At 39.8% G+C, this 20,099-nt stretch overlaps 1 protein-coding gene across 2 annotated transcripts in view; it reads right to left on the bottom strand.

The window, feature by feature from the left end:
* Positions 1-20,099, bottom strand: part of LOC137646053 (protein FAM91A1-like) — a 243,008-nt gene that overhangs the window by 29,405 nt on the left and 193,504 nt on the right. For both annotated transcript variants that reach the window (XM_068379206.1, XM_068379207.1), the window contains one exon: positions 5,865-6,011. In XM_068379206.1, coding sequence (XP_068235307.1) covers positions 5,865-6,011 — 147 coding nt within the window. The remainder of the gene's footprint in view (positions 1-5,864; positions 6,012-20,099) is intronic.

Here is a 20,099-nt window from a genome sequence, read left to right as displayed (position 1 = left end):
TCTTCATAACTCTCTTCTTGACCCCCATGCTGACAATGAGTGCTTACACTTAGGGGCAAGCTACTACTGTGTGTTTAAGGTAATACATCAAACTCCTCACTGAACAAAGTAAAGGTTGATCTGGATCATCGATTACAGAATGAAGACTTCCAAACTGGAAGGGCCCAAATCAAGGATCCGCTACCCCCGGAATTTTGAGTCTTTAACAATAAACTCTGGGACGAAGCTGAGTGTTACCTCCTTTCATCCCCCTTGAATGGGCGATGTCGTAGGATAGACCCTAAAGTTAGATAACTCTCTTGACCGAAACCAAAGTAAGCAGGAGCAACGTCTTCAAAATGAGGTAGTGATCTGATGGCTGGCATAATGGTTCATAGGGAGCAGAATTTAAGAGATTGAAGGACGCGAACCACGTTCCAAGGAGGAGGCCTAACTTCCGACTGGGGGCAAGTAATTTCATAACTTTGTATGAGGAGAGAACTCCAACAAAGAGGAAACATCGACTCCTTTCAGGCTGAAGGCGAGGTCTAAAGCTGAGTAGTAGCCTTTCACCGCCGAGACTGAAAGGAGCTTTTCCTTCCGAAGGTACAAATAGACCTTCGATATTACTGAAATAGTGGCATCAAGGGGAAAGATACCCCCTTTTCATGAAACCAACCACAGAAGATAGTCCTCTTAGTCTGGTAGACTGATTGTTATTATTACTTGCCAAGTTACAACCATAGTTGGAAAAGCAGGATGCTATAAGCCCAGGGGCTCCAACAGGGAAAATAGCCCAGTGAGGAAAGGAAACAAGGAAAAATAGAATATTTTAAGAACAGGTATCCAGACATCCTTCTCACAACTTGTTGCATAAAGCCTCTCTGAGAGAGGAGATGCTGGATAGTCTCCGAGTGTGAAGACGAAGCGAAGCTACTGCCTTCTGGAAGATGTGCGCATGTGGCTATTTGAGTAGATCATATCATGGAGGGAGTTCTCTTGGAATCTCCGTCAAGAGTTGCAGAAGATCTGAGAACCATTCTGTGTAATGCCATTGTAGAGCTATGAGCGTCATGGATAGATTTTTGGATGTTCTGGTCTTATTGAGCACCCTTATCATCAGACAGAGAAGGGGAATGGCATACACTTCGATGTTGCCCCACCGTTGTTGGAATGCATCTTGCCAGAGAGCCTGAGGGTCCAGGACTGGAGAACAATACAACAGCAGCCTGAAGTTCAGGGACATCGCGAACAGATCTACAGTACAGTTGGGGAATCCCATAAAGTCAGAACTTTGTTGCCTATCAGATGATTCAAAGACTACTTGGAGCCCAATATCTGAGTCGCTCTCCTCAGATTGTCCGTGAGCACATTCCTCTTGCCCAGAATGAAGAGGGCTGATAGGGACACCAAGTTGTCTTCTGTCCATCTTAGCATCTCTACTGCTAGGTGCCATAGGGGCTGCGAAAAAAGTACTGCCTTGCTTGTTTACATAAGATACTACTGTGGTGTTGTTGCTCATCAACACCACAGTGTATCCTGCTAGGAACTGTTGGAACTGTTGGAGGGCTAGGAACGCTGCCCTCATCTCTAGAGATTTATGTGCTGGTACCTTTCGGACTCGGATCAAAGCCCTAAGACCATATGGGGCAGCATGTGGGCCCCCACCCTTCTTTTGATGCATCTGAATAGAGCATCAATTCTGGCGGGGGGGGGGGGGGGGAATATGTCCCTTTGTGGTGGTTCCTGTCTGCCACCCATCACTGAAGGTCTGTCAGTTGCTTTGGATTTCAGTTCCCACTAAAGAGATCGAATTCTGAGGCAGCTGTTGGGAACTAGATGGGCCAGGGGTGACAACTGACCTAGGAGATGCAACCACTGCTGGGTCAGTAAATCTTCTCGTCTGAGGAAGGGGCATCCTACCTTCCTCATCCTGTGTACTCTGTCGTCTGATGGAAAAACTTCTTGGAGTTTGGTGTCTATGATCATACTGAGGTCCTTCCTCCACCTTTCAGCTACCCTCTTGACCTCTTCCGGCTTGAACAAGGAAGAGCCATCCAGAGTAGAGTTCCTATCTGCCACCCACCATTGAAGGTCCGTCAGTTGCTTTGGATTTCAGTCACCACTGAAGAGATCGAATTCTGAGGCAGCTGTTGGGAACCAGACGGGCCAGGGGTGACAACTGACCTAGGAGATGCAACCATTGCTGGGTCAGTAGATCTTCTCGTCTGAGGAAGGGGCATCCTACCTTCCTCATCCTGTGAACTCTGTCGTCTGATGGAAAAACTTCTTGGAGTTTGGTGTCTATGATCATACTGAGGTCCTTCCTCCACCTTTCAGCTACCCTCTTGACCTCTTCCGGCTTGAACAAGGAAGAGCCATCCAGAGTAGAGTTCCTGAGCCTGGTAACCTCAGCCTCAGGGATTTGCCTATGGAACCCCTCGACCATTGCATCCCGTCCCCTGAGAATAGCATTCGCCCACAGGTTAACAACCTTGTGAGCGAGGAATTCTATGGTGTGGGTGCCAGATAAAAGGAAGGTTTCCATTGACTTCCTTGTAGAATCCTTGGATCATATCTCTGTTCTAACACAGTGGCCCAATGATCCCAACCACAGATCCAGCCACGAGGTAGCCTGTATGGTGTACTTTGCTACCTTCTCCATGTATAAGATCTCAGATGCCAAAAAAGGAGGATGAAATCCCAGAAAGCCTCTCAAACAAGACTCCCCTTGAGAGAGAGAGAGACGACGGAGGAGCCTAGAGGTGTAATGGGTACCTCCGCAAACTTGTTGGGTGGTTCCCTGAATCCCTCTGGGAAAGGGATTGGGTGACTGTCTCTTACAGGCAAGTCGGGGCGATGCACAGGCTGCTCTGGAACAGTCGCTGATGTTCTGAAAAGCAAGTCCCGGGACTTTTGAGGAGGAGAAGCCAGATTGCTCACGAGAGCATGACGATCGCTCGCGGAATTAAGGCGACTGTGTGCAAAAGAGTGGGATTCGCATGCGGAAACATGATAATCAAGCAAGGAATTGTGATGATCATGCACACAAGATGGAGAGGAACGCACTGGCGAGTAGGGATAACGTCTTGGAGACCTGAGGGAAGTATTCTGATGAGCTGGCGAGTGACGATCACAAGCTGACGAACGGCTAGTAGGTGAGCGGCGCGATGGCGAGCGACGTGTTGGCAAGTGGCGGGTTAGCGAGCGGCGGGTTGGAGATTGACGAGCTGGAGATCTAAGGGCTGGGGATCAGCGAGCTGGAGAGTGGTGAGCTGGCGAATGGTAGGCGTCCAGATGAAGTGGTGCGTTGGGGTAAGACGATCACGGGATGAAGAGTGATCGTGAACAGAAGAGCGCCCTGTAGTAATGTCTCCGAGGGCTGGTGAATGGAGAGTGGGCAAGTGACATTCACGAGCTGGCAAGTGATGATCAAGAGATAACTAGTGACGATCACGAGCTGGCGCGTGATGATCATGAGGAGATCGGGGATCACAAGTAGGAGTGGCAAGAAGATCGTCGATCCTTAGGAGAGTGCCGCTTCCTGATGGCAGGCATTGGTGAACATCTGGATGGGCAAAGGGGACTATGGTCCCTAGCAGAAGATGAGGTCCTGAAGTGGCGAGAACTCTCGTTGCTGGCAGCAGGTTGGCGAGCAGGCTGGCTGGTCTCGTCGGCGGCAATCCTACGAAGGGGAATCATGCTGCAAAGGACTAGCAGGAGCAGGAACAGAAGAGGGCGAGAGATGAGCCTCGCAGACAGTAAGTGCCTTGACCACAGTGCGCGTGGGAGAGAGAACTTCTACCCTGGAGGCCGCAGGAGAAGGTTTTCCCTGTGCCCATTGCTAAAGAAGATCTAACAGAACATCCGTCAAAGGTGGCCCTGCAATCCCCAGCAACAGCCAAACCTGCAAAACATCAGATAACAAGGAGGACTCACCTAAGGGTGGGGGCAAAGCTGATTCCCTGGGGAAGTTAAAAATTAGTAATAAGGCAAAGTCTGTTGGAAGGCAAAGACCGGAGACTTCCAAACTCAGCAAAGCCAAAAGAGAAAGTGGTTTAGACACACTGATGTGTGAGTGAATGGAGTAGCTGGCAACCCCCACTACCCCTCAATAACCCCGCTAACTAGCGGGATCAGTAGTTGCCACCTTGCTTAAAAGTGTTTATGGCTGTCTTCACCAAAAGATAACCCCTATAAATAGTGTAAGGTTTGTATTGAATATCGGAACAAAAATCTATTTAGGAATGGGGTTTATGTCTATTGAGTAGAGTTCAGCTGACCAAATCTATAGTGTGTCTATATTCATAAATTCCTCTGTTTTCCTTATATTTCACTACATTCTAACTCCGATTAGCTTAATCAATGCACCATTATTGTAATCTTCCTATTTATGGACTACTCTCACTACTGTATCAATAATTATAGACAAAATAATCACTAGTATGCCAGTTATCGGAAGCTTTCAAAACAAATCAATAATGCAGTTAGTGCTTACTATAGAGGTCAATACAAACCATAATACCAATTTAAAAGTGAAAATGAGATGATTCTCTTGGGTTAGGGATGCAACATCTTTACTTTCTATAAAGGGTGTTACCAAATTGCTCTTAAAACTGGACAACACATTGCTTAAATCTCCAAACAAATTAAATGGTTGAGGAAGACAGCGAATCAACTCAACCAGCAGAGTATTTTTTATTACGTCTATCTGTACTGTTGTTCCATGAAAAGTCATGGATGAGGAATATGAAGACCATCATGCTGCATATACCCAATACACCTGTGGTGGCTTCCTACTCAAGGGCTATAAGGTATCCTAAAGGACACATACTCCCTTGGTCATGGAGTGGTAGCACTAGGCATTGTCTTTTATAAATACAAGCCAACAAGTGATAATTAATATACTAATAATAAAATTTCTTCATATTTTGCCATCAAGTCTGACAGATCCATTGTACGATTGAGGAGAAAACTACTCTATATACTCCAGAATAAAGGAACTACTCATATAAACAATATTTTAGTTTTGTCTGAGTTTTTTGGCTCTTACTGACTCCTCTTCTGGAGATCCAGGGGGGATTTGTTAAATCTATTCAATAATTTCTAGATCTTTCAGAAACCATTTGGTAAAGCAATTATTTTAAGGGCAAAAAAACGCATCCCACGCAAAGGCTTCATATCTGCCTCTGAAGAGTTAGGTGAACTCGCATCCAATTGTGGGTTTTCTAAAGATGATGCTACCACTCCCAAGAGTGAAATGGGATAGCCAGCAGTACCCGTTTCATTTTCAAAGCTTCCAATAGTTAATATGTTGAATGGCTCAAGGATACTACAGACTTCATGAACCTACCCATAAATTTATGGATTTAAATAAAAAAAACAGCATTTTCTAAAGATTTCATAGGGCCTATCCATGAATACAGATTTCAAAGAAAAAAAAAATTTCAAAAAGGAACAATTAACTTTTCACTAATTGTAATTATCAATCAAGGAAAAGTGGAGTAAGAAAACTTTAAAGGAAGAGATACAGTCAGTAGATGTGAAATTATGTCTAACATCTGGGTTAGTAAAATAAGACAAGAAATAATTAGGGCAGCAGTTGATCTCTATCTAAGGAATGAAGAAGCAAGAACACCAACAGTCACTTTTAACTATTTTCCTTGTTCTTCTGTCTTGAAATCAGAGACTAATTTTGGGGAAATTACATTGCAAATTAGGATAATGAGTTTACCATGAGAAAATATATAAACATATTTACACCTAAAAACATTTTATAAAGCCAATCATGGCTATGTAAAATACTGGTACTTAATTCCTAAAACTTAAGTATTAGAGTACCTGAAGTGCAGAGTCAATAAAACAGAATAAAGACAGAGTCTTACCTCTCAGGACTGAAAAGTTTGTGCGAGATGATTTTGTGAGAAACCTCTTCATTTAGAGAAGCATCGAACAGGGGCAAGCCAAAATGGCATTCCAGTAATTGCCATTGTTCTACAAGAGGAGACCCAAATTGCAACGTCATATTGTCTCTGCAACATAAGATGGAAAAAAACTGTTTAGTGAACTTTAAAAGAATATTCATGGCTCGTGTAAAACAACAAAGTATATTATTATTTAAGTTTTTTATTTTATAGGCACAACTTTTACAATAAATGTCTGTTAGTACAACTTTAGAGCAGGAAAAGGGAGAAAATAGCATGAACAACCGTCAGTATCCCCACTAGCACTATTCTAAGGTACTTCAACTCATCCCTGAGTTACTCATAAACTCTCATAAGGCTCATCTATGAGATATGTTTTTAATGTGGGTTGCAAATTGAAAAAAAAGTTTAACTAATTGGTATTTTCAATATATGGATAAGAAATCAGGTGAGATAGCAATACTTAACCCCTAACAAAAGATAAAAGAATGAAAACCTGATACAATAAAACCATGGTCTTAACAATGAAAATATAAAATGGCAATGAGAAAACTCAAACATTAAAGTCAGACACATCCATCAGGAGAAGTCTCAGGTAAAGGCAAAGACCGAGCCAGCTGCCAAGGGAATGGGTTTCAATCTGCGAATCTTACCAGCCAGTTTTTATGTAGTTTGTGCATATTACATTTCAGATTAAACTGGTTACTAGTCTATTGGACAAGACTGAGAATAAAAAATCATTAGTGACATTAATAATGTACTTTATATTCATTTACAGGGCTACTATGAAGCAATATTTTCAAAAACCTTCAATAATGTATCATTATTATTATTACTATTATTATTATCATTATTATTATTATTATAATTATTACTTGCCAAGCTACAACCCTAGTTGGAAAAGCAGGATGCTATAAGCCCAGGGGCTCCAACAGGGAAAATAGCTCGGTGAGGAAAGGAAACAAGGAAATAATAGAAATAATAAACAATTAAAAAAAATAAAGAACAGTAACAACACTAAAACAAATATTTCATATATAAACTATATAAACTGTATCAAAATAAGAGGATGAGAAATAATATAGAATGTTTCCATACAAACATTCTTATTCCCTCAAGACCGGAGAGAAACTGGCTATGCATGAGCCACCTTATCTAAGGGTAAGAACCTATTACCTTTCTCATTGATTTTAGTATTTTGGAGAAAAGCAGCTAGATTCAAAGGGTTGAAAGGTGATTGATTGCTATATGATTGATAGACTTTTATGAAAAACTACATTAGTTTTGCTTCATAAAAATCATGCTATTTTCATCACAACCCTCATCAAGCATAAAACAGAATTACAATTTAGGCAAGAAGCCAAGAATAAAAGTTACCAATCATCTGCAATTGTTTCAAGGAGAGGGAAGCATTGGGGATATGAGAGAGAGAGAGAGAGAGAGAGAGAGAGAGAGAGAGAGAGAGAGAGAGAGAGAGAGAGAGAGAGAGAGAGAGAGAGAGAGATTGTGTGTGTGTGTGTGTGTTACTGCGGGGGTTGAGAGGGCCTCTTGACTCAGGAGCTTGAGGCTCATGTATACTACCCTCAGACTTGTTGGGGTCCCAGAGTACCTTTAAGGTAGTTATGGGTACAGGTTTCTTTGTCTTCTATTATTTTGGGGTAAAATTCTGTTCCATTAAATAGGTCTTTCATTAGCCTCTCAATTCTTCACCCTGGGGGAGGGAGGATTGAGAAGGCAAATGGTCAACAGCCCCCTACTGGCTCACTGAAAAACCACTTCATATCAGCTGGGACTTTATAAAAGGTTGGTGCTGGCTGGAAAATGCGAGTAAACGGCTCATGTTTGTATAGTTGGAAAAATCCAAATTACTTCAAAATTTGTCATTTGTTCCTACACGAACACAAACTACCGTCCCTTACACAGAAGACTCATCCTTTGGTGGGAGGAAGTTCCTATTCCAACTTAACCAGGAATACTCAGAACTCATGAATCTGGGATACTGAAAAGAGTTAAAGAATTCTAGAACAACGTATACCAGTGGTTTAGCAATATAAGCAAGTCCATGGCCCTGGGTTCAAGGGTTGCTCTGAGCTAAAATCTCTTAGTGTCGTAGACTGGGCAAAACTATGTGATGGGTTTGCTTGAACCACGTCTCGTGGAACACATATATGATTATGGGTTTGTCTGGTTACATCACACACCCCCTTGTAAGGAGTGTGGGGAAAACTCTCCGGTTCCCAAGTGCAGAACAAACACATGCTCAGTGGAGGCTCACCTTTAACAAAATCAAGTCCAACTGGCAAGGTCTTCTGAAGCTGTACCCCAAGAGAGGGGAAGACTGAAAGGAAAAAAAAGGAGATTCGTTCTTTACTTTCATCCTAGACTTACATGTAAGCTTTGCCCTTGATCCAAAGTTAATGGTCTTGTCAGAGGAACCAAGGTAGCTAAATTACCTGCTGTGCACCTACAACAGGCTCCAAAGAAAAAGTATCTAGACAACTGTGGGTTACATCTCACACATAATGGGCAGTGAACATCGTATGAAGTACCTGCGTCACAGAGATTCTTTCTGAATTACAAAAAATGTGCTCACACTTCTGACATGTGCCTTTACTCATGTTCTTCCTGAGGAATAAGGGGAGGATGGTGAGAGGGTCTATGTAATGACTTTTCTTAGTTCGAATGAAATTGTGTACTTTGGTATCTTCTTTAGTCTTTCCCGCACTGACGAAAAGATGCTGCAGGTGAGGTCTAACAGCAAATATACGCTCGAGATACCACCTCAGCGCTATAACAGGACACAATAACAGGTGATCAGGATCATTGCATTGCCTCCATAAGGCTCGTGATCTGGAAGGATATAAACCTAGAATCAGGGATTGAAGGATTCTGGGTTTTAGGCCATGGGGCATAAGCTGTATCTTGTCACTTCGTGGCCACTTTCATGGGGCAACTTCATTACATTTTTTTATCATAGAGAAAGTCATTCTTAGGCATTATGCAACAAGTTCCCACAAATATAGTTGCTCCTAAAATTTTAATTAGCCATCTTAATCATACAAATTATTTATAGTTAAGTTTGTGGCTAATAGGTGGCCATACTATAGTTCTGTAGTTCCTATTTTTGACAGTAGATGGCTAACAACAAACTAACCAATCAAATCACTTAGATTTCCAATATGGCAGCCCCCAGGACTTGCTGTATTCACTGTGTGTTGGAGGAAGAAAGTGATGTTTTACCCATTTCTGATCAATGTATGTCAAAAATCAAGGAGCGTAATAGAAAGTGGAAACATTTAGACGGTATTCAACGTGAGGTAGCAGAGAAACTGTCTGAAACTTTTGAAAAAACTTTAGATTTAGACCACCTTGGGTACCATGCAGAATGTTACCGAAGGTTTAGACAAACAAAGGATCGAAAGGGCCATTGTCCGCTGTTCTAAACGTAAAGGCACTAATCCAGATGATCTTCTTGGAACACCACCTCGAAAAAGTGCTCGGCTAAGCCTAATTAGTGGGTCATCATCGCAAACATGCTCTGCAGATCTGGGCCTACAGCCCAACTGTATGATATCATGAACCAGGATGAATTCAAGGGTGTAATTGACTCGTATGATGCCTTTGTTGAAAAAGAAAGGTCAGAGAAACCAACCTTTGATTACTGGTCATCATACCTTGACATGGTACAAAATCTCCTTTGTCTTCTGAGAGCCACCAGGGAGGGTAATTGGGAGCTGCACCTAGCTACACTGAAAAAAATCCTTCCATGGTACTTTGCTTATGACAGAGTGAATTATGCCCGATATTTACCTGCATATATTTCAGAGATGGCAAGCCTTGTTGATACGCACCCTGAAATTGACCAACAATTTAAGGAGGGAAACTTTGTTGTCCAGAGGCAGGACAGATATGGATTTTCTGCAGTTGCCTGTGATATGGCAATTGAGCAGACTGTGAATAGGGATTCGAAAACTAAGGGGGGTATGAAAGGCCGGACCCTAGATAAGGGTGCCGTGAACAGGTGGCTATTAAGTCACCATCAGCGGGCAGCAACTGCTAAGGAATGTGAAAATATGGCTGGGAAGGGAAAAACAGAAAGGGGACGGAAAGACCTGGATGAAACTCGAATAAAACATGATGAGACAGCAGTTAGGAGTATATGTCAACCATAAACTCAATTGTTAATCCATTTGAGTATTCAGGGGAGGACCTAATTAACATTTGCTCCGGCACTGTAGCTCCATCTAATGTGAGGTCCGACCTTGAAATTGCTTATGGGAAAGGGGCTGATGCTATCAAAGAATTTGAAGAGTCCAGATTGAAATCAGAGCCTGAGAAACTATTTGAGCCAATCAAATCAAAGAAATTGAAGACCTTTGCCACAGTTGCAAAAACATCAAAGGTTAAAGTCGAGTCTGAAACAGTGCTACTCAAAGCCACTAATGACATGTTTAATCGCCTCCTGATTATTGGCAGGAGTAGGGAAGTAGATTTAAAGAAACTCTTGGATTACTCATTGACACCTGTACCTTTGGCTTTGGCAACTGGCAATGGTACCATTACTAAAACAGATAAAGCAAAGTTGATGAAGAAGTTGGAGGGTCGGGCTGAGTGTGTGAATATAGAGGACATACCTCCAGGGTCTGCTTTGGTGATTGATGGAATGGCATTTATTCAGCAGGCACAAAACATTCCAGCTACATTTGGGATGTTTGCAGACAAGCTTTTGGTTGACCTTATCAGGATAGGTAACCAGTATGGCTGCTAAAGGGTCGACTTTGTGTGTGATCGCTATCCAATACACAGTATAAAAAACTGTGAGCGAGGTCGCAGAGCAGCCAGTGGGGCTCAATTGGTGAAAATCACTAGGCCTGACCAAAAGACCCCAAAACAGTTTAAGAAGTTCTTGGCTGAGGGGTCGAATAAAGAAAACCTCATGGAGTTTCTTTATGAAACATGAGTGAAATGTAAGCCACAGGTTTTTGGACCTATTGCATTGGTTGTCTCACATGGAGAAAAGTGCCACTCTATAGCTGCAGTTGATGGTAAAATTATGATCATTGAAGTGTCTGACCTCTTCTGTGACCAAGAAGAGGCTGACACGAGATTACTGTTGCATGCAAGTCATGCTGCTAAAAACATCTCAACAGTTATAATAAGTAGTCCAGATACCGATGTTTTTATGATATCCCTAGCACTAGCTCAGGAAATCCCTGCTGATTTGCTATTTCAACCTGGTGCTGGGGACAAGCGACGAATTATCTGCATTTCCAAACTGGCTGCGAAACTTGGGGCAGAAAAATGTTGAGCTCTTCTTAGTATGCATGTTTTTACTGGGTGCAACTCGGTCAGTGCATTCAAAGGGAAGGGAAAGGTGAAACCCCTTGACATATTCAACAAAACTGTTGAATATGTCAATATGTTTGCAGAGTTGGGAACAGAATGGGAAGCATCAGCTTCCATCTTGCCCATGTTTGAGAAATTTGTCTGCACACTGTATGGTCAGAAAGAATGCTCGGAAGTAAATGTTGCAAGATACAACATGTTCCGGCTGACATGCAAATCAGACTCTCAGATGCTGCCTCCAAACCAAGATTGTCTGCTGCATCATGTAAAAAGGGCAAACTATCAGGCAGCAATTCACCGTAGGTCCCTTCAGCCAATCATGCATGCTCCATCTCCCAATGGTCATGGCTGGAAGATTACTGGTGACACCCTTGTCTTTGAATGGATGGCTGATGACCCGGCTCCCCAAGTGTACTAAAAACTGTGAACTGCAAGTGCCAGAAAGGTGGGTGCAAGGGTGCTTGCTCATGCAGAAAAATGAATCTTCCTTGTACTGACTTATGCAGGTGTCAGGTTGAGAACTGCACTAATAGGATCCCTGAGACAGAAAGTGTATCTGACCCTGACGTCTCTGACTTCTCTGACTCTGATGTGTCTGATGATGAATACTAGTGAATGGTGGAGCGCTGCTTTGCAGTACAGTTCCATCTCGTGAGAAAAATTTGCAGCAATAGGCCCTACTTAATTTCTAATTCATGATTATTTGCTATGGTGGGAAAAAACACTACTTTATCTCCGAAGGATTCTTGTCAATTTTGCTAGGTTTATGAGGGTAAATTTGACTGGTTCTATTTTCGGTGTCCTTTTATTGTTGTTGGTTCTATTTTTGGTGTCATTTTATAGTTGTGATCTCTTAAAGTCTGTAAAAGTTGAATTTGATTTTGGTTGCACACTTAAAGCAAAGGATAATGGACATTTATGATAACCTGGAAGTCAAGTTAAAAGTGTAGTTCATAATACCACCACCAGGGTGCTGTTTATATTTCTATTGCATAATGTTAATCACATGTTATGATACATATGTACAACACTGTACTCATTCTTAAAAACTGTAAATAAAATGTTTTCTACTGAATATAAATCATCTTTGTGTTTTTGGTCATTTACACTTCTGATGACTAATTGGTTACATAATGGCCTATAACTAATTAAGGAGCAACTATTTTTGCGGGAACTTTGCATATTCTGATTGTCCTGACCCTCATGGTTCAAAATCAAGTGGAATCAACTTCCCCCAAGAAAGTGGCCACGAACTCAAAAACTAAGCCCCCTACAGCTTATGCCCCATGGCCTATTTTGGCTACAAACTCACAGACAAAGGAGAATGAGACCTGCCTTCCCCCTCTTACATAGTTGACATCGAAAGAGAGTCAATGAAGCTTAATGACTCATTCAGCCAAAGCTAAAGCAAGATGGAATAGTGTTTTAAGGGTGAGGTCCTTATCTGACTCTAGTTTCAAAGGTTCAGAGCGTACCACCTTCAGGGAACGTAACACCTTGACAACCTTCCAGGGTGGAGGTCTCACTTAAACTGGAAGGCAAGTTTGCTCAAAGCTTGAATGAGCATAGAGATCTCCTCCTCCAAAGAAATATCTACTCCATTTAGTCTAGAGACTACTTGGGGCTGAGTGATAGTCTTCTACCACTAATACTGAGCATAACTTCTAGTTGCAGAAATAAAGTAAAAAGTCAGCAATTACTGGAATAGAGGTCCAGAGAGGAGAAACACTTTGCATGACACCAACCACAGAAAACGGCCCACTTGGTTTAATAGATTGCTGTTGAGGATTTTTGGAGGTATCCAGACATCATCTAGGCAGTTTTGTGTGAAAAAACTCTCTGGGAGGCGACACTGGATGACCTCCATGCGAAAGCTGAAGTGATTTCACTGTGCTGCGAAATATCTGGCCGTGTGATTGGCACAACAGGTCGGGAAGAAGAGGCAATTCCCAGAGTCTCCCCTAGTAGAAGTAGAAAGTCTGGGTACCATCTTCATGAGTCCATTTTGGGGCCATGAGTCATACTGATATTGGATGTCGCTCAAACTCAATTTCTGCAGAAGGGCAGAAAAGCATAGACATCGAGGCCGTACCACGGGTGTTGGAATACGTTCTCTAATGCAACCCTTTTGGCTGATGTGTTTGATAGTAAGCATAGTAAGGAGAAACTTGATTTTCCTTATTTCTGTTTTCCTGAGGTTAAACTAACTAGTTTAGCTTTTCAATATCATGAAATTAAAGCTCTCTTGATAGACCTTGATGCTTATGGAGGTGTAGAGCCAAACGGTATTTTTCATTTGTTTTTTATAAAAACTGCAGATTTTTCAGCACCAAATTATCTGTTATTTTGTGCAAGTTAACAAGAAAAGGATCCTTAGCACTTGTTGGCGAATCAGTAATGTTACTTCATTGTATAAATGTGTTTGTGGTAGCTCAAGTCCAACTGATTAACCCCCAATTTCCATAACTCCTATATTATCTAAAGTTTTTGAGCATCTAAATAGCTTTGCAGAATGCAATCATATGTTCCCTAGCTTGCAATTTGGCTTTCGTAAAGGCCTTGGAGCATGTGATGCCCTTCTTACAATCTCCTAGGCTGTACAGAAATCTCTTTAATGTGGTCAGGAAGTTCGTATGATTGGCCTTGTTTTTGGTGTTGCCTATGGTCGCATTAATTATGAGGCCCTTGTTTTCAAACTCAAACAGTTGGGAGTGAGTGGGTCTTTTCCTAGCATAATTATTGAATTACTAGGTAATAGGTCACAAAGAGTTGTTGTTGATGTGCACTATAGTGAGTATAGGAATGTGATATTTGATGTTTCTCAGGGTAGTGTTCTTGGTCAATCACTTTTCATATCATATACAGAACATGTGGTTTGGCCTAGTAAACAAGCTCGTTCCATATGCAGATGTTACTACTTTCTTTAAATCAATTCCATCTAAATGAAGTAGACCTGGGGTTGCTGAATCCCTTAATAGATATCTAGCTAAAATTAGTGAATGGTGCAAATTATGAGGCATGAAGTTGAATCCTAATAAAACTCAAAGTATGATTGTAAGTAGGTCACGGACAGTTTCTCCTCACCATCCGGATCTCAGCATTGGTAATGTTTAATTAACTCTATGGTATACCTCACTTTACATTGGTAATTGGTTCCAGGAGAGTAGAATTTACTTGTCACTAGGCTAAACCTCAAATAACCATCCCCAGTTCTGTTTTATTTGTATATGAAATTTGTATAATATATGGCTAATAATAATCTATTTAAGCTTACAAACAAATAAATTTTAGATTCTAATTTAGTATCGAAAAAGGAATATAATTTCACGAATAAATGTACATTCATACTTGTAAATGTAAATGTTTACAATTTAGCATGTTTACAGTACACTGCGGGCTGTTTATTTGTGAATGTGGTGTGTTCTAAGAGAGTATAAAATAAAGATTATGCAAGGTTGAATAACAAATTAAGTTATAATTATTTTGTGATAATATTGAATAAACTTAGTTGTTACATTTATCAATATTTACATTAAATACCTTTGTTTACATCGCATAGCCTATGTAGAGGGCTGCGGATCATCAGCAACAACAGCTGATTCATCTGTTGTTGCTGTTGTTCATTGCGCACTTTAATAAGATACTGTACTTGGTTGAGAGTTCGATGAACATTGTTTTTCTTTATTTTCATGGATTACATGATAGGGAGCTAAATCATATCAACAATACTCTGTTAACTATATGTGAGCATAATATTGATACTGTCATGACCTTGAAAACAGCCGACACAAAACCAAAATAAAAAATTGGTAATTCCTCTTAAAATAAATCTTGCATGATTATAGAAAAGTACAAAAATTATTAAAAAAAGGTTCTGATAACATCGAAAACCAGGATTATTGTAGACATCTTTCAGTACATACTGTATATGTTATGCTGTCGGCTAAAGCCACAGATCAGCTGATAAATCGAATGACGTTTTAATTTCTGGCTACAATCAAACATAGATTTGAGCAAATTAAAAGTTTACGTGTGGTATTTACCCGACTTTTTCTAAGGAAACAAAGATTTCTGTTAAATCTGTTATATTTGTGTATACCTCTGAGAGAGAGAGAGAGAGAGAGAGAGAGAGAGAGAGAGAGAGAGAGAGAGAGAGAGAGAGAGAATATTCATATGATAACTAATGATAATATCTATAATTGAAATGTATGAAAACTATGATATTCTATAACAAATTGGTGCTGATGTAATTTATATTGAAAGAGCTAAAAAAATATTCTGTTTTTTGCAAGAGACTCGGGATCAGCTGATCCCAACTATAAATAAAAAAAAAAGTAATTTGCTGATTGTTAAGTTGCACTTCACATTAAGAAAATAGCATATCAAAATATATTTCCATATGACTTTATATACTTTTCTTATTTATTGTACAATAAATAGTTGATAGTTGAACTATCATAGAAAACGTTACTGTTAAGCTCTTAAAGACCGGGAATTAGTATACAAACAGTCACAGCTGTTTTCGTAGTTTGTTCGCTAGGATATATGATATTTATGTGACTTTTTTCATTAAATATATGTATTTCCATATGATTTTATATCCTATAATTCTTATTTATAGTAACGTAACTTGTTTTGTGTTCTTTTAACAGTATTCCAGTGATATTATGACTTCGATACTTGTGGCGGATAGACAGAAAGTCAAACAAAATGACTCAAAATTGGATTTTTATTTTTCCATGTATTATTTTTGACAACTAATGTAAATTCAAAACCGACTTAACTTGAAACAACACAAGTCAAGGTATAGCTGTATATGACTCTTTTAAAATTTTAGGTGTGATTCTCGACAACAAATTTACTTTTCAGAAACACATTAGGTCTGTTTCTTCTTCAATTGCACAAAAAATGGCTCATTGAGAAAGTCTTTTAGGATTTTCAGTGACAAATTTATTTTGAAGAAGTGTTTTAAGTCTTTCATTGTACTTTGTTTTGAGTATTATGCCCCTGTCTGATCTTCAGCTGCTGATTCCCATATTAATTTGTGTGACAGGAACTTACGGTCTATTAAATTTCTTATTCCTGATCTAGATATCATTATCTAGCACTGTCATTCAATTAGTTCGTTATGCATGTTGCATAAGATTTTTCATAATTCTGACCATCATTTACATTCAGATATTCCCAGAGTACCACCTTGTTCATGATACTAGGTGTGCAGTTAATTCTAATAGTCAGGCCTTTTCCATCATGAGGCTCAATACAGTACTTCACAGTATTCTAGAAGTTTTATTCTAACTATGACCAAGTTGTGGAATGGTCCTCCTAATCAAGTAGTTGAATCGATAGAACTTCAAAAGTTCAAAATTGCAAAAAAATTTCTTATGTTCAACTGACTGACATGTCTCTTTTTATAGTTTAAATATGAAAGATGTGTTTTAATGTTGTTAGTGTTCTTGAAATATTTTATCGTTTTAGTATTGTTTCTGTTCTTAAAATATTTTATTTTACATTTTTAATACTTTGTATATAGTTTATTTCCTTATTTCCTTTCCTCACTTGACTGTTTTTCCCTGTTGGAGCTCTTGGGCTTAAAGCATCCTGCTTTTCCAACTAGGGTTGTAGCTTAGCTAGTAATAATAATAATAATAATAATAATAATAAAAATAATAATTTGGATCTGGAACTGGAGAGAAGTAGATGGGGATCTTTAGGTTTAGAGAGGCCCAAACAAGTTTTCTGTAGGCAAACCCCACAGGTCAGGATCTCTGTCGCTATCCCTAAGATGTTCTTGTCTTCTTAAACTCATGAAAAGAGATGGGATACACGGTCTAGTTGGAAAAAAATTGCTTACAGTGGGAAACAAATGACCAAGTGGTATTGCTGTCTTCCCTATGAATATTCTGACCTATTCTTTACAAATTGTCTTCTGTCCTCATACACCTGACAACTTAAGGTTACCATACAATTCTTCTTCTTTCAAGGGGTTAACTACTGCACTGTAATTGTTCAGTGGCCACTCACCTCTTGGTAAAGATAGAACAGACTCTTTAGCTATGGTAAGCAGCTCTTCTAGGAGAAGGACACTCCAAAATCAAATAATTGATCTCTAGTCCTGGATAGTGCCATATCTTCCATACCATGGTCTTCCACTGTCTCTTGAGTTAGAGTTCTCTTGCTAGAGGGTGGTACACTCGGGCACACTATTCTATCTTATTTCTCTTCCTCTTGTTTTGTTAAAATTTTTATTGTTTATATAGGAAATATTTATTTTAATGTTATTACTGTTCTTAAAATATCTAATCTTTTCTATCTTTCCTTTCCTCACTTGGCTATTTTCCCTGTTGGAGCCCTTGGGCTTATAGCATCCTGCTTTTCCAACTAGGGTTGTAGCTTAGCAAGTAATAATAATAATAAACGGATTTTAAGCGAAGCAAAAAATCTATTTTTGGGTGATATGGCCATGTTGTCCTGATGGAAGGTTCCTTTAGGCAGCTTTCTAAGGGATATTTGGCTAAAGTGATACACCCAGAGAATTAACCACAGGTTCCCAGAATTCTAACTCCTGGTGCGAGTATCCTTAATATAACCTTTAAGGATATCGCATAATATCAGGGGACGTATTTCTTGATACGATACATGGCAATCTTCATCCCTAATAGATTTTACGCTTTGAGGGGGAAGAGTGGCGAAAATGAAGGGGAGCCGTTATCAAGGTTACCCGGAGGATCCCCTCCCAGTACAGTACTACTACGGTGTTTTTATTCCTTGTTGCATTTAAGCAGGAATAGCCGCAGATAGAGTAGTTTCGGGTGGGGTCTTTCGTTACATAGTTGTATACTCCTTTTCGAAAGAAGGGAGGGTCCATCAGGACGACATGGCCATATCACCCAAAAATAGATTTTTCGCTTTGCTCAAAATCCGCTTTTTGGGCTCAGCCATGTTGTCCTGATAGAAGTTTACCAGAGAATTACTTGAAAGTACTATATCTGTGGGTTTGTATAAGTGCCATTACTTTGACTGAGTTCCTTATATGGTCTCCCAGACCTTACATATATGATATTACCGTTATTTCCCATATCCGCTAAGTTTGGAACAAACTCATGGCTTCCTGCCCCATGCAGGGAAATTGTCGATATCGACTATAAGGCATCAAAGTTTGTATTCTGTGGGAACAATGTGGAACTTGTTAAGATTACCAGGTTGTTCTTTCAGAGGTTTTACTCTCAAGCATATTATTTTAGGAAAATAAAAGGCTCTGGATCGTTTATTCGTATTCATGAAGGGCGAATAAGATGCTGATACATTTATATGTCTTTTATTTTTATAGACAAAATATAAAAATACAAAAAGCAAAATGTATCATAGAAAGAATCATTGTAACATATCTACATCTCTGGATATAAATATTTTTAACCTGTAAGAGAAGAGAATATATATCTGTTAGTTCATTTATAAATGCCACTCACTATTGTGAAATTACATGATTGATTTCACTTAGATGTTGGATATGTTTCAACACTGTGTACTAATGTTCACACGGCACTGATAATATTGGTTAGATTCTACATCTACAGTGAACCCTCGCTACTTCGCGGTTCGACAATCGCGGATTCACCACTTCGCGGGGTTTTCCCATAACCCATATATATATACATATCGCGGATTTTCCGGAAAATTCGAAAATACCGCGAAATCTGAAGACAACCAAATACGATATTTTGTTACCTGTAATTCCATTAAATTAGTAATATCTGCTCTTACTGATTGTTCATTGCATTACATATGATATATAATTCAGCACAGAAAGAAATAAAACACGAAAAGAGAATGTGATCATACGATAATTCAGTACGTAGTAAAATTAAATCGAACATGAAACGCAAATCAGATGCAGTCATACCATATTAGAATGGTGTGTACTGTAATGGATGTGCTTCTTTTCCATGAATCTTTTGTATGTATACGTACGTAGTACAGTACTGCATCCAATAATATTCTTTGTTGCAAAAATCACATTTCGAATACTGTAAGCGTACGAGAGAGAGAGAGAGAGAGAGAGAGAGAGAGAGAGAGAGAGAGAGAGAGAGAGAGAGAGAGAGAGAGGCGTAAAATAGCGTACGTAAATTTTTATTATTATTGTTATTGTTATTATTATTATTATTGTTGTTGTTGTTAATAAAATTATCATTGTTATTATTATTAATCATTATTATTATTATTATTATTACTGTACAGTATTATTATCATTATTTATTATTATTACGGTATTGTACTTAATCTACGTACGTTCAGTATGCGCGGGGGCATCTTCTATGAGTAACCAACGCGCCATAGTACTGTAAGACGGGTTGTGATTGGTTCAAGCGCTGATAGATGACGAATCAAAACTCAAGTTTTGTTATCTAGCCTGTGATTGGTGTTTTGCCCGCATCTTCTACCCGCAGCATCAAAGTTCTCGCGGGGCTGCATCGTTCACTTTCTCTTTCCGCGTATTGCTGAGTAGACGTTCTTAACTTTGTGAAGTTTAATCTGTGCTGTGTGCGACTGTTTTAAGTTGAACTTTTTGTTGAACTTTCTGTTACAATGCCTCCCAAGCGTTCTGCTTCTAGTAAGGCTGGTAGTGAGCCTAAACGCCACCGAAGGATGATGACGATAGCTGAGAAGGTTACGCTTCTCGACATGTTAAAAGATGGTAGAAGTTACGCGGCCGCCGGCCGCCATTTTGGCATCAACGAATCCACCGTTCGCTACATCAAGAAGGACGAGGCGAACATTAGAAAGACTGCTGCAATCACCTTTAGCAGATCAGCGAAGCGAGTCGTTACAACGCGTAATAAAACGATCGTA

Source organism: Palaemon carinicauda, chromosome 8 (assembly GCF_036898095.1).
Source record: "Palaemon carinicauda isolate YSFRI2023 chromosome 8, ASM3689809v2, whole genome shotgun sequence".
NCBI classification, from domain to species: domain Eukaryota; kingdom Metazoa; phylum Arthropoda; class Malacostraca; order Decapoda; family Palaemonidae; genus Palaemon; species Palaemon carinicauda.
This window is presented reverse-complemented; position numbering and strand designations above follow the sequence as displayed.